The following is a 16,406-nucleotide window of genomic DNA, read 5'->3' as shown; positions in this document are numbered from 1 at the left end:
TCACATATAAAGAAGGTATTTCATATAATCTTGCTCGACATTTCCTCATGAAGCGCCCAAAAAAGTCTTTATCTGCCAAGTGAAACCTAATTTGTTGTATTCAAGGACTGAAAACTAGGGCTACCAACGAAATGCAGTCCAATTTTGTTCCTTTTAAAGTTTAATCCAAAATAGAATGAGTATGTTTACCACTGTTACAAAGTCTATATACCTACGTAAAGTAATTATTCAGAAGTTTTCCTGTAGATTTTATTTTTGTTGAGAATAATAACCCTCCAAATTCAAAACGTAAACTGTCACCTGTAGGCATTGGTACGATTTCAGGTAAAATCCCTCTTTATTTTCTTTGGAAAGCAGTTTTTGTGTCTGTTCACTCTTATACAATGGCTAGCAACTCGCGATCGCGTAGAAGTAGTGAGATTTGGGGTTTCTTCGCCGATTTAGGTGATGGTAAAGCTAAGTGCAATTATTGTTCTAAGTGTATTTCATATAAAGGAGGAAATACATTTAATCTAGCGCGTCATGTTCGAGTGCTGCATCCAACAGTGTCATTGTCAGTCAGGCGCTTAGCGCCCCCTGCTCCTGCATCTTCCGATATTTGTTGGATAAAAAACCCGGACAATCCGGAACCAACATTAGCAAATGCCAGAAGCGAACAGCAGTTGGTGCCAGAAAATAACAGTATCACTTCAGTATCAGAAAGCAGACCTCAATATCACGGAGCATTACCCATGTATTTTCCGAAACCTCTTTCTAACAAAAGAAATCAGGAGATAGATTTCGCACTTCTGCAGACTGTTGTAAAGGATTATTTGCCCTTCAACATAGTGGAAAGCAAACATTTCCAAAGTTTTGTAGCAAACTGAATGGTGCTTACAGAATGACATCTCGGAAGACCATTTCCAATACGCTGCTACAACAACAGTACGCCATGATAAAAGAAATTGTGAAAGCCAAAATTAATTCTGCGGAAGCGGTTGTGCTGACAATGGATGGGTGGACCTCAACTACAAATGAGAGTTATTTGTCGGTGACAGCACACTACGTTAAAGACCTGGAGCTGGCGTCTTCCCTCCTAGAGTGCTTTAAATACGACGAAAGGCACACGTCAGAAAAACTCTCGGAAGAACTGCTACGTGTCACAAGGGAATGGGGCATTCAAGAAAAAGTCGTGTGTGTCGTCAGCGACAATGCTGCTAATATTGTGGGAGCTATAAGACTCACAGCCTGGAAACACATCCCCTGCTTTGCGCACACACTCAATTTAATTGTTCAGAATGGGCTTCCGCACATTCAACCCATTCTGAATAAAGTAAAAAAAATTGTTGAATTTTTTAAAAGAAGTTCGCAGGCCTGCACGAAACTGAAAAAGATGCAGGAACAGTTAAAAGAGCCAGTTCTGACACTAAAACAGGACACTGTTACAAGATGGAATTCAACCTATGATATGCTGCGAAGAATAATCGAGGTTAAGAATTCCCTAATGACAGTTATCACTCTTAATTATCCGGACCTTCCAAATCTGACTGCAGAGGACATTTCAAGTGTAACACAAGCCTGTGACCTGTTGAAAGTTTTCAAAGACTGCACCGAGGAAATGTCAAGTGAAAATGTTGTCACTGCTTCTAAAGATATACTCCTTAGTCGCTCGCTGAAAAAATGGTGTTGCAGGTTTGTTAATAACACTGAAATTCATGTAGACGTGCAACAGATGGCCGAAAAGTTAGCTGAAGACCTAAAACGACGATTTAGAAATATAGAGGAAAATTCCATTTTCGCGGAAGCAACTGCATTGGATCCCCGGTTCAAATTACATGGTTTTTCTGATAAAAATTCTGCTGAGAAGGTGAAATTAAACCTGATCAGGCACTGTGAGAAATTTGTGACGAACACGTCCACTGCTACTGCAACAATCTCAGTTCCAACCACTGAATCTACTTCCAGTCTCTGGCTCGATTTTGATGAAGTGTTTTCCAGGCTGCAGAGTAATCCACACCCGAGAGCTGCTGCAATAGTGGAAGTGGACAAATACTTACAAGAGCCCCTGCTACAGAGACAAGGCAATCCACTTCAGTGGTGGTCTGAACGGCTGTCAGTATACCCCTCGCTCTTTGAACTTGCAAAATTACGACTCTGTATTGTCGCAACCTCCACGCCGTGTGAAAGAGTGTTCTCGAAGGCAGGACACCTTATAACTGACAGAAGAAATCGTCTGACAGGGAAAAAAGTGGAACAAATCATGTTTTTAAACGGAAATCTCTGAAGATTCACCAAATCCGTTGATGCTTATTCATAAATATATGTGTGTATTTTTTTAAAATTTAATTAGGACAATCCTCAAATTGACATTTAGTGTAATTATTACAATAATGTGTACGAGATAAACATTCCTACATGAACGATTATCTTTCAAGCATTTTATTTTCATGTTGGCTGTGCGTACTCACACAGCCAGCCTCTTCGTTTTAGAGTTGTGGCGATTCGTGGATGAGTCGTTCATTTGAACGACTCTAAATAAAGAATCGTAAGAATCGAATCGTGATACGGACGAATCGTCGTTCAAAAGAATCGTAAGAACGATTGCGTGTTTCCGAGTCGTGACGATTCCAAGTTCCAACGATTCATCGATTCTTAGTACGCTATGCTTCGAAGGCAACTTCCGAATCATGCCGAGTCGTGCCGAATGATTACGACCGCCAGATGGCAGTCAGATGGAGGATGCGTGTGAACAAAGGAAGCTCGGAACGAACAAACGAAGTAATACCGTCTTTAAACAAAAGCTTTTTAATTAATAATTTCAAGTTCGAGTTTTCGAATGTTATCGTGTTCAGATTCACATTAAATTTTACTGAAGTAATGTCGCTGTATACGATTGAATCCTACTGTTTAGAAGTACATCCTCTCACGCAAATAATAGTGACAGCGGCAAGTTCTCAGACAAATTAAAAGCAAAATACCTATGCTTTGCATTTAAAAGAAATGAAAGTTAAGCTAAATTTGCTGTGTGGGAGGGCTGTCAGCTGCGTTATGAATTACAAGGGTGATGTGGACTTGGAAAGACATCTTAGCACAGAAAAACATAGGATGATATGAGTCAAACTACGTCTGCCTCACTGCTAGATTTTGTTACTATAAAACAGACCTCTGTAGTTAAATATGTTCAAGCCACACAACGAAACTGGCATACTACGTAATTTTGCACCACCTTTCGCGCAAATCGACTCCTCTGTCCTGGCATACTGAAATAAAACAATAGATGCAATCAAATCAAACGTGACCTTTCATCAATTAAGGCATTACACGTATAAATCGAGAATCACACTTGTAACGTCATATGCATGTTTACTCATAAATAAACTATTTCTGGCATATCATGACAGTTCGATTCTAACCCCATTGACAATTTCAGACATGTCCTGCCATCTGTGAGTAAGATGTAGAACTTTTTGCATTCTGTAAGAATCGTGCCATCGTAGACTAGAATGAATCGTGAACGAATCGTAGGAATCGATTCGCAATGTGAGATTGAATCGTAGGAATCGAATCGGGAAAAAGAATCGTGTTGCCCAACTCTACTTCGGTTGTATTTTAATATTCATTTGTCTGCAAGCGCTGCCAACGGTAGCTTACCCGTAGAAGCGAAGTATAACTGCACAAATAGTCGCTGGTAATGATGTCAGCACTGCAGGGAGCAGCTGACGCTACCTTCCCCTCGCCCCTCATCGTCGCAACCCCACCTATCCCTATCGTTCACCACAAACACCGCGCGATTCGTCGACAGGCAGTGGAGGGAGGACTGAAGTGAAGGGAGAATGAGTGACGTAGCGCCGATGTACTGGGGGAGGGAGAGGGGAAGAGAGTGAGTGAACTAGAAAGAAGTGTGGAGTGTGCTATCTGTGAAGAGTTTGAAGTACCAGTTCTTTGAAATTGAGTGGTTAGTTCACACTTCACTGGAGTGAAGCGTTCATTTGAACGACTCATTCACGAGCTCCCCATCACTACCAGTGAGCAGTGTTGCGACGGAAGTCGGACGACACAAAGACGTACGGCTGCCAGAAAGATGTCGAGCCAGTCAAGGAAAACTGAAATGAGCCACTCACAGGGTGTGAAGCTCTGTGAGCTGGTCTCGCAACATCCTTGCCTTTGCGATTTGAAGAACCCTAAATATAGGGACACTTTGTTCAGAGACGGAATTTGGGAACAAATTGATGCACAGTTGAAACTGGCAGGTGATTGAAATATATATTATTTTCCCATTAATGCAAATTTTTCAGTCCTATTATGAAAATCAGTATAATCCATGCAGATGTAGAATTAGACTGATGAAAATGAACTTGCAGGTCAGTTTTCGCATTATTCTTTTTTTGTGACGATAAAAATTGAAAACGGCAAGTACATTATAAAATGAACAATCTAAAGTACAACAAGAAAGTTACATTTTACAGTACCTTCACTTTGAAAGTAAACGGTAGATTGGTGTCTTGATGATATCTTCCAGTTGTGAAAAACCACCACCAGATTGTTGTACAGCTTTCTGTAATCAATAGGTGTTCGTTTTTGAGGAAGGAGTTTCTCAGCAGATTGCGCAAACAGTATGCTGCAATAAGTAATTTGTCACATTCACTTCAATTCACTGGTAGAAGATGGAGCTCATTTTACAAGGCCCTTCTGGTCTGACACAGTCCACAATTGAAATTCGTATTTTGTAAATCCAGGAGTCATCTTTTGAGTTCAGCTTGGCAAGATTAAATGTTCATGTTATCCATAACGATGAAAGACCTAAATTTTTGATATTTGTTGGTTTTGTTAGGGCGTCTACTTCTACTTGGGTATCCTCGTCCAGGTTCAGAAGAAAATACTAGAGGTGAGTGATTTATCCTCTTCCCAAGAATGAGAAGAAAATATATTGAAGGCAGCATGTCTTTACTTTTAAGAAACCTAAATTTCGTGGCATTTCAAATGAAATTGTCAAGAGCATATGGAGAAATATTAGTAACTCATACAGGAGAAATATATGACATAAAATGGTTTCATTAGGTCCAAATGTGTCAGCGAAACAAAACAAGTGCATTCTCTATCGTGTGATGACCACATGATTCACGTTGCGCGTCGACAGAACTGGCGGCTAGTCGCGACGCTCCCGGAGGTATATGAGCCCAAATCTCGGAAACGGAGATCGATATCATTCTGATCTCAACTTTAAAAATAATTTCGATATGTTAGCTTCTTTTCATCGGCAACGATGTATGACATAACGTGAACCGTACGCAAAGTAGCCAGCGACCACATTTTTCACTGTACACAATTCAAATTTTATGCAGTAGGTTACTAGTAAATTAAGTATCGGAATAACTGTGACGAATATCGGAAAAATAGACACCTCATTACCAAGCTATTATGTGAAACTGTAAGATACGCAAACATCAATTTTTTGTGCCTTTTACTTTCCTCACAATCGATAGAGAAGTAATATATAGCGAAAAAAACACGCAAAACCGGAAGAGATACTTTTCAATTTTTTAAAGTAAAAGGAGAATCTGTACCGAAAAACTAACTCTGGGAGCCGATGTAACTTTGTTCCATTAACATACAGTATTTTTTACAGCAAGAAAATCGGAATTCTTGTTTTTCTTATGTATTTGAATCCGCCGCCGCCGACCAGAGCTTGGGAAACAGCGACGACAGCTGTCGTGTTGCGGCCGTATCGCCGTCTGCCAGGGTGGGAAAAGAGGAGGGGGCAGCGTCGCAGTCGCAGCCAACTGTCGCGTCTTGCACAACGTAGCTTCGGGGCGGCCCGTTGGGCATCCTCCACATCAACATCTGGGTTAATCTGTGGAAAGGAGTAACGAATCCAGCCATGCTCAGGTTGGAGCTACATGACTGATTTCTCTTGTACAACATACAAGAGTGATGCAGTGTGCATGGCCAGCAGTCTTGGGAGGGAGTTGTCGGATCAATCGTCCTAGGTGGCAATGTTTTGTATTCTCGCTCGAAGCCGTCACCGCTTAGCGCGGCTCGGAAGCACAGCAACCTTCAGAGGCCCTCATGGCCATCAGCTGGAGCTACGTCAGTTGTTGGAGATACTGACCATCACACTGTGGTAATGCTGCAAATGTATCTCGAATTTTGGTATCACCGTTGGTTGCCGATCAGGTAAATGGACAAACGTACTGAGCCATACCTGATGGCGACACACAGTGATAACTGCTTGATGTAGTAGCGTGGCTACAGCCACAGTGGCTCTCATCTGCCAACGCCGTTGGAATGATATAAATGGACACAACACTCATAGGCTCCAATTCACAGTTTGTCAGGACACTGAAGCAACACCTATTAGCGGATTGTTGGACAGTCTGTAGTGTTGAAATGAAAACTTCTAGAGGCTTGGTCGAGGCCTGGGCTGACCCTCAAGATACTAGCGAATGGTAGAGTCATTGTGAACACAGATCGAAAACTACTGCCCTGCATGCGCCTCAAAAGGGTATATGGACTTCAATAGGACCATAAGGAAATGGGTAAACATATGAAAACACCACTTTGCCATGCCTAATGCATGTATGTAACCCGTTGGCGTTCAAAATACCTTCCAGTCATCTCTGAATGGATAAATACAGGTCCTACATGGTTTTCAAGGGACTGTTATATCATTATCCCTACAAAACAGTGGCATTGCGGCAAGATCAGATAATGATGTTACCTGTCTCTCCAAACTACACCACATAGGCTCAATAATATTGAGATCTGATGACTGTGGTGGCCAGGGGAGATGCGACAGTTTATCCTCGTGCTCACAAAAAAATGGCTCTGAGCACTATGGGACTCAACATCTTAGGTCATAAGTCCCCTAGAACTTAGAACTACTTAAACCTAACTAACCTAAGGACATCACACACACCCATGCCCGAGGCAGGATTCGAACCTGCGACCGTAGCAGTCCCGCGGTTTCGGACTGCAGCGCCAGAACCGCTAGACCACCGCGGCCGGCGTGCTCACAAAACTGGACCTGCACGATGCAGGCTGTGTGAAAGGGAACCCTGTCGTCTTGGAACTCAAATTACACTGGGGAAAATTGTACCATAGGGTGAACCTGATCAACAATAATGATCACATAATCACATGCGACTTTGCAGAGTAACCGTGGGGCGCATGGAATACCACGATATACCTACTGTTGCGGCCACACGTAGTAAGCGTTGCTTCACGCAATGGAGAATGGCAATACAGAGGCAGCCGGCGATCGCGGCATTGCGAATTACGCGCGACACAGACAGCCTTGCTGACAGTTGCAGTCTACCAACCGGCTGACGCAATGACGCATGCAGACCGAGCGCCGAGCGAAGCCTGGAGAGTGCTGAGTACGGGAAGTGAGGCCAGCACGCTAAGTTACGCTGCAATATACTGCGGGAGTAATAACAAGAAGCTGCCACAGAGGGTAAAAAACGTCCTCCTGCCGGATATAAATAGTGGAGCGCAGGCAGCAACGGACAGAAGCCATTAGGAAGCAGTTCGGATCTGAGGACGGACGTGGTCCGTGTCCGAATGTTCAATCTTCATAGGTGACGAATTAGGAAGTCTGTTCCAGCTCGCAGGAGTCATCCGTTCGCCACCAGATGTCAACTTCAGCTCTGGGGGTCGGCCCGAGTTCAGTCGGCACCATGGCTGACTAACTACAGCGAGAACTTCCAGCAGGACCGGCCACAGCGTGGTCTTGGTCACAGGCGCCGCCCGGCACTGACGCCCGGACTTCGCGGCAACCCGGCCACGCCGCGTGGTCCGTCCATGACGGGACCTCGCAGACATCGTGACTGACGGCTTCCCAGCTACGTTTCTTGTTATCAGTTCCACTAACTGACTTTTACAGTTAGGTCAACCCTCGCTCTTCAACCTGTTCCCCCTCTCCCACCCTTCCAATCACACTCTTCACTTTCTTCTTTTTCTTAATCTTATACAACTTTCACATAACAATATCAACTCCCAAATTTGTCCCCCTCCTTCCCCCGCCTTCCCTACCCCTTTTTACACCGACATGATCATATTTAGCTCTTTTTATATTATTACTGGCACTTACTATAACGTTAGTAGCGAGTATTGGCTTCTGAACTTTATTTCGTCTGTTCCTTGCAGACAGGTTTCTTTATGCTAAATAACGTCTGATCACTTCATACTACTAACGATCTGATGTTTGCATGTAAGTGCAAAGATGATGATTCACAATATCGCCACCAAACTTCATCAAGTACTGTCAGATGACACCTAACACTAATAAGCTTATATCTACATTTTACTATATCACGTCTTCTATAGTCTACATTATCTGACGTTACGTTAATAGTTACATCTTAAAGGCATGTGCTAGTCTTGTGTTTACCTGCTTAGTCTGACTTTACCAATATGATGCGCTTGGACAACAAAGCGCTGCAAGCCGTTACTTTTGTACAATTTATATCAATGTTAAGCAAATGTGTTGAGCAGTGTATTTGTCATCCTGCATAGTAGACAACAAAATCACGTTTACGGCCTAAGAAGTAAATGCATATCTGGTAATTTTATATAGCTTGCACCTGATATTTTTAAAACTTTCTTTTTTCAATTTTTTGCTATACATCTTAATATTTGCATATTCTTGCTTTTAGCGTTGTACTCGATAATGGCGTGAAAGCCGAGCTCTAGATTGTACAGAAGAAAAATACAGTTACATACAGTCAACTGGCGGTTTGTTCTTTCCCCATTAAACTGTTTTAGAAACTACAATTCCTGCGTATATTTTGGCTCCTTTGCTTTCTGATCAAAAATGGTTCAAATGGTTCTGAGCACTATGGGACTTAACTTCTGAGGTTATCAGTCCCCTAGAACTTAGAACTATTTAAACCTAAGTAACCTAAGGACATCACATACATCCACGCCCGAGGCAGGATTCGAACTTGCGACCGTGGCGGTCACGCGGTTCCAGACTGTAGCGCCTAGAACCGCTCGGCCACCCCGACCGGCCCCTTTGTTTTGTGCATCTCGATGTTATTCATATTGGCCAATTTTTCCCTCCTTTACAGATTGTTTCCCATATGGTCAATATGTATGGCCCTTATCACTTTCGATATTCCTACAGGCCTCACTGTTTTCTAATCAAACCTTCAAGAAGGACATCCTACAACACAGGCAGTTGCGCAGATATAATTTGGATGCCTCACACGGCAAAATGTCGAGTATGTTTTCACAACAGTAATGAACCGTGATTTATTTTCAAAGAATATTCTTAAGAATTTATTTTATTTACTAGCGACTCATCAAAAACATTAACACATTTAATCACACTATGTAAGCATGGAAGTAGTTGCCATGGAGTAACTGATGAAATCATAACGAAATTCCTTTTAACAAATGGGAATTTTATTCACTTCAATAGTGCCTAAAAACATTTTTTAAAAGAAACAGATTTAAAATTATAATCAGACAGCGCCCTCCAAATATCAAAGTTACAATTTATTCAGAGGCAGAAAGAAACAAGTTTTGACTGTATGAGCTTTCAGGCAGAGAACCTTGCCACTCCCTTTTGACACGGCCGTAGTTGCGACCACTCACAACAGCCTCTGAGAGACTACACTGGTGCAAATCTGCAACACACCAGATAACTTTGAACCAAGAGTTTTAACAATTTACACAAGCACACAAACTATGCACCCCCTGTAGGAGGGACGTAAATGGTAGAAAACACTAACTATTAAAATATTAACCCTGCCACCGAAGGTGCAACTTGATTTTAACTTCTAAGAAAAGTCTTACGGTGAAAGGGTGGCAACTTTATACACTAAAATGATCATTTAAATAAAAGCCCATGAAATGCAACCTTATATAAAATTCTACAAGGTTGGCCAAACAATAGTTAAGACGCTCTACAGTACACAGATACCGCCTCTCAACATCATAGGCAATAATATCAAAGTTTCCAAAGATCAAAACATATCTCAGGTACTACGCCGTTACACTCCAAGCAATAAATTCGTTAACACACCAAATTCGACAAACATGACAGAGGCAGCTACTAACGTACGGTAGATTGGTAGGGAGATTACCGAACAACCCGAACCGCAGGTTGCTCTAACCCGCCCGTCTCACGGCGTCGCAGCTCGCACCGACCAGACTGATGTCGTGGGTTGACTTCTGTTGCTCTCGTGTCGACCGCGAAGTCACTACCCCTCACTATACGCCGCGGCCCACTGGACTCACGTGGCGACCTCACATGCGCCGACGCTCAAGACGGACAAGTCATCTTGTGTCTCAGTGCGCGACCGACCAACCGATCGATCCAACCGCCAATGACCATTGCCTAAGCAAACTCGAGCATACTGTCGGCCTAACGCGCAGACTCAGATGTAGGAACTAAGCCCCGACCGGGCGACCACTCGTTGAGTTCTCTTACTGGCGGAGTGGAAAGATTCTCGTTTTGCTGGCTTTAAACGTTGATCCGAACGACAGACATACTAGCACTCCGAACGACGGACAGACACTAATTGCCAAACAAATGCGGACGAGAGACAGGCTAGCAAGCTGTGGACGAGAGACTGACCCAGACTGACCGACTGGCGAGCTCATAGCGCCCCTTAAATGCACGTGAACAGGCAACCCTTCTCCTTTCCCACCAGACGGAGACACCAAAGCTGCGTTTGCCACAGCAGCGCCACCGCAGAAACGGAGGGCGACTGCTTCACACTACGCGCTGCGGCGCGCTCTTCAAAACAGCAATTTTTACCACGGCTCAAGTTATACTTAGAATGCACTCCTGAACGAATTGCTCGAAATGATTGTCTGAGAAAGCATTCAGTACGGACGACGTTTTTAGCCTACCACCGACTTTAAACATCTATTTTCACCAATATGTTACATGATATCTTGCGAACCATAGATGAAGGGTATCAGATGGATGCCGTATTCCTTGACTTCCGGAAAGCGTTTGACTCGGTGCCCCACTGTAGGCTCCTAACTAAGGTACGAGCGTATGTGATTTGTTCCCAAATATGTGAGTGGCTCGAAGACTTCTTAAGTTATAGAACCCAGTACGTTGTCCTCGATGGTGAGTGTTCATCGGAGGTAAGGGTATCATCTGGAGTGCCCCAGAGAAGTATGGTAGGTCCGCTGTTCTTTTCTATCTACATAAATGATCTTTTGGATAGGGTGGATGGCAATGTGCGGCTGTTTGCTGATGATACTTTGGTGTACGGGAAGGTGTCGTCGTTGAATGACTGTAGGAGAATACAAGATGACTTCGACAGGATTTGTGATTGGTGTAAAGAATGGCAGCTAACTCTAAATATAGATAAATGTAAATTAATGCAGATGAATAGGAAAAAGAATCCCGTAATTTTTGACTACTCCATTAGTAGTGTAGCGCTTGACACAGTCACGTCGATTAAATATTTAGGCGTAACATTGCAGAGCGATATGAAGTGGGAGAAGCATGTAATGGCAGTTGTGGGGAAGGCGGATAGTCGTCTTCGGTTCATTGGTAGAATTTTGGGAAGATGTGGTTCATCTGTAAAGGAGACCGCTTATAAAACACTAATACCTATTCTTGAGTACTGCTCGAGCGTTTGGGATCCCTATCAGGTCGGATTGAGAGAGGACATAGAAGCAATTCAGAGGCGGGCTGCTATATTTGTTACTGGTAGGTTTGATCATCACGTGAGTGTTACGGAAATGCTTCAGGAACTCGGGTGGGAGTCTCTAGAGGAAAGGAGGCGTTCTTTTCGTGAATCGCTACTGAGGAAATTTAGAGAACCAGCATTTGAGGCTGACTGCAGGACAATTTTACTGCCGCCAACTTACATTTCGCGGAAAGGCCACAAAGATAAGATAAGACGGATTAGGGCTCGTACAGAGGCATATAGGCAGTCATTTTTCCCTCGTTCTGTTTGGGAGTGGAACAGGAAGAGAAGATGCTAGTTGTGGTATGAGGTACCCTCCGCCACGCACCGTATGGTGGATTGCGGAGTATGTATGTAGATGTAGATGTAGATGTAGGGTAGAGTGAAGTCACCACCAACGGTAATTGTAATGGTGGCGTACCTTTTTGAATTGAGTATAAAAGTTTTCTTTGAACTGTTCAGCAACTGTATCATCTGAGTCAGGTATCCAGTAAAAGGAAATAATTATTAATTTGTCCCGGTTGTCAAGTATAACGTCGATCCATTCTAACTCACAGGAAATATCTGCTTCAGTTTCACCTCATGGCAAACTACACTCCTGGAAATTGAAATAAGAACACCGTGAATTCATTGTCCCAGGAAGGGGAAACTTTATTGACACATTCCTGGGGTCAGATACATCACATGATCACACTGACAGAACCACAGGCACATAGACACAGGCAACAGAGCATGCACAATGTCGGCACTAGTACAGTGTATATCCACCTTTCGCAGCAATGCAGGCTGCTATTCTCCCATGGAGACGATCGTAGAGATGCTGGATGTAGTCCTGTGGAACGGCTTGCCATGCCATTTCCACCTGGCGCCTCAGCTGGACCAGCGTTCGTGCTGGACGTGCAGACCGCGTGAGACGACGCTTCATCCAGTCCCAAACATGCTCAATGGGGGACAGATCCGGAGATCTTGCTGGCCAGGGTAGTTGACTTACACCTTCTAGAGCACGTTGGGTGGCACGGGATACATGCGGACGTGCATTGTCCTGTTGGAACAGCAAGTTCCCTTGCCGGTCTAGGAATGGTAGAACGATGGGTTCGATGACGGTTTGGATGTACCGTGCACTATTCAGTGTCCCCTCGACGATCACCAGTGGTGTACGGCCAGTGTAGGAGATCGCTCCCCACACCATGATGCCGGGTGTTGGCCCTGTGTGCCTCGGTCGTATGCAGTCCTGATTGTGGCGCTCACCTGCACGGCGCCAAACACTCATACGACCATCATTGGCACCAAGGCAGAAGCGACTCTCATCGCTGAAGACGACACGTCTCCATTCGTCCCTCCATTCACGCCTGTCGCGACACCACTGGAGGTGGGCTGCACGATGTTGGGGCGTGAGTGGAAGACGGCCTAACGGTGTGCGGGACCGTAGCCCAGCTTCATGGAGACGGTTGCGAATGGTCCTCGCCGATACCCCAGGAGCAACAGTGTCCCTAATTTGCTGGGAAGTGGCGGTGAGGTCCCCTACGGCACTGCGTAGGATCCTACGGTCTTGGCGTGCATCCGTGCGTCGCTGCGGTCCGGTCCCAGGACGACGGGCACGTGCACCTTCCGCCGACCACTGGCGACAACACCGATGTACTGTGGAGACCTCACGCCCCACGTGTTGAGCAATTCGGCGGTACGTCCACCCGGCATCCCGCATGCCCACTATACGCCCTCGCTCAAAGTCCGTCAACTGCACATACGGTTCACGTCCACGCTGTCGCGGCATGCTACCAGTGTTAAAGACTGCGATGGAGCTCCGTATGCCACGGCAAACTGGCTGACACTGACGGCGGCGGTGCACAAATGCTGCGCAGCTAGCGCCATTCGACGGCCAACACCGCGGTTCCTGGTGTGTCCGCTGTGCCGTGCGTGTGATCATTGCTTGTACAGCCCTCTCGCAGTGTCCGGAGCAAGTATGGTGGGTCTGACACACCGGTGTCAATGTGTTCTTTTTTCCATTTCCAGGAGTGTATATCCACCTTTCGCAGCAATGCAGACTGCTATTCTCCCATGAGACGATCGTAGAGATGCTGGATGTAGTCCTGTGGAACGGCTTGCCTTGCCATTTCCACCTGGCGCCTCAGTTGGACCAGCGTTCGTGCTGGACGTGCAGACCGCGTGAGACGACGCTTCATCCAGTCCCAAACATGCTCAATGGGGGACAGATCCGGAGATCTTGCTGGCCAGGGTAGTTGACTTACACCTTCTAGAGCACGTTGGGTGGCACGGGATATATGCGGACGTGCATTGTCCTGTTGGAACAGCAAGTTCCCTTGCCGGTCTAGGAATGGTAGAACCATGGGTTCGATGACGGTTTGGATGTACCGTGCACTATTCAGTGTCCCCTCGACGATCACCAGTGGTGTACGGCCAGTGTAGGAGATCGCTCCCCACACCATGATGCCGGGTGTTGGCCCTGTGTGCCTCGGTCGTATGCAGTCCTGATTGTGGCGCTCACCTGCACGGCGCCATACACGCATACGACCGTCATTGGCACCAAGGCAGAAGCGACTCTCATCGCTGAAGACGACACGTCTCCATTCGTCCCTCCATTCATGCCTGTCGCGACACCACTGGAGGCGGGCTGCACGATGTTGGGGCGTGAGCGGAAGACGGCCTAACGGTGTGCGGGACCGTAGCCCAGCTTCATGGAGACGGTTGCGAATGGTCCTCGCCGATACCCCAGGAGCAACAGTGTCCCTAATTTGCTGGGAAGTGGCGGTGCGGTCCCCTACGGCACTGCGTAGGATCCTACGGTCTTGGCGTGCATCCGTGCGTCGCTGCGGTCCGGTCCCAGGTCGACGGGCACGTGCACCTTCCGCCGACCACTGGCGACAACATCGATGTACTGTGGAGACCTCACGCCCCACGTGTTGAGCAATTCGGTGGTACGTCCACCCGGCCTCCCGCATGCCCCCTATACGCCCTCGCTCAAAGTCCGTCAACTGCACATACGGTTCACGTCCACACTGTCGCGGCATGCTACCAGTGTTAAAGACTGCGATGGAGCTCCGTATGCCACGGCAAACTGTCTGACACTGACGGCGGCGGTGCACAATTGCTGCGCAGCTAGCGCCATTCGACGGCCAACACCGCGGTTCCTGGTGTGTCCGCTGTGCCGTGCGTGTGATCATTGCTTGTACAGCCCTCTCGCAGTGTCCGGAGCAAGTATGGTGGGTCTGACACACCGGTGTCAATGTGTTCTTTTTTCCATTTCCAGGAGTGTACTTCTGACAGCAATAAACACTCCACCATGAGCTCTACTTCATCTATCCTTTCCGAACATGCTTAAATCCTCTGTAAAAATTTCAGGTGAACTTATCTCCACATTTAGCGATCTTTCCATACCTTTAACGATTTGAGCTTGAGTGCCTTCTATTAGCACTTGGAGTTCTTGTCTTTTCCCATTCCGGCTGTCACAGTTGCAATAGAACTACCCTCGTCTTGTGTTTACCCTGCACCCTTTCATTAGTTTCCCGAGAACCTGTAACTAAAAAATTATCCAGCCTCGTCCACACAGCCCCCGCTACTCATGAACCCACTTCCAATGTGTAATGGTCCAGTGACCTATTAAGCGGAAGCAGAAAATCCGCCACACAATGGCCCAAGTCGTGGAATCTGCAGCCTGCACGATCGCAGAACCGTCTCAACCTGATTCATACCCTCCACTCGGCTTTGTACCAAAGGACCACCGTCGGTTCTGTCGACGATGCTACAGATGGCGGGCTCCGTCTTTATCGCACATGGAAGATTGACAGTCTTTACCACTTCAGCTGCCTGAAACCAGAGAGAATTTCTTCCGATCCAAAGCGACACACATTGTAAGTAGTGACACAAGCCACCATCTGCAATTGGCTGCATCATGTGCTCTTCACGGCATCTGGAAGCACACGTTCCACATCTGGAATGATTCCTCCCAGTATGGACACAGGAGTCCTTCCTCCCTTTGGCAGCCGAGCCCTAAGCTGCCCCATTATGCACCTTATGTTGGAGCTCCTAACTACCAGTAATCTCACCTTCTTCGAAAGCCCACACCTAGCGGGCGGAGATGATTCCTCTGGCTCAAGATTTTTGTTAGCCACAAACAGAGCCAACCTATTTGTCCGACAAACCAGAGAAGCCCAACGATCAGACTCCCTGGAAAGTCATTCGTTGTCTGCCACATGTTGGAACAACCTTTGACTCGACCGTAGGTGAGAGATCATCCTCAGCGCACCCACAGTAGTTGACCTATTGGGGGACATGTGGGATGTGCTGGATGTTGGGTCCTTCCACAGTGATGCCCATGGACTATGGCCTCAAACTGTCTCACCGAAGCCAACACCACCTGGAGCTGTGAGCAAAGTGTCACTAACAACCTGCATCTGAACATGGCAATCGCAATTCCTATCACACCAAAAATGGCGAAAGTATACTTTACCCACGTAATATAACGCAGGGCTCTTCCTAATAAATACACTAACACCCTCGAAATAAAGGAATTTAAACTGAAGAGCTCTGGGCCAATTAAAAATTAGTCGCTTCCTATGACAAGCTGTGTCGTCTCAGGGACGAAACGGTGTACTCTGATGAGCTGTTGTAGTACGAAAGCTACCAGTCGGTTCTGCAGAGAAATATCTCATCTTACCAGGCTATTTAATTCTCAGCAACCTACTATAGCAACGTCAAATCTGAAACACTTTCATTTCCTTCTTTTCTTATATTCCCACGGTCAACAATAATGAC

At 45.9% G+C, this 16,406-nt stretch overlaps 1 protein-coding gene across 1 annotated transcript; it reads left to right on the top strand.

Annotated features, from left to right (window-relative positions):
• Positions 1–880: 880 nt before the first annotated feature.
• Positions 881–2,263, top strand: LOC126260321 (E3 SUMO-protein ligase ZBED1-like). Its single transcript, XM_049957645.1, has one exon. The coding sequence runs from the start codon at positions 881–883 to the stop codon at positions 2,261–2,263; it is 1,383 nt and encodes a 460-aa protein (XP_049813602.1).
• The last annotated feature ends 14,143 nt before the right edge of the window (positions 2,264–16,406 follow it).

Source organism: Schistocerca nitens, chromosome 5, assembly GCF_023898315.1.
Source record: "Schistocerca nitens isolate TAMUIC-IGC-003100 chromosome 5, iqSchNite1.1, whole genome shotgun sequence".
Lineage (NCBI taxonomy): Eukaryota > Metazoa > Arthropoda > Insecta > Orthoptera > Acrididae > Schistocerca > Schistocerca nitens.
Note: the sequence above shows the minus strand (reverse complement) of the source record. Positions and strands in the feature narration are given on the sequence as shown.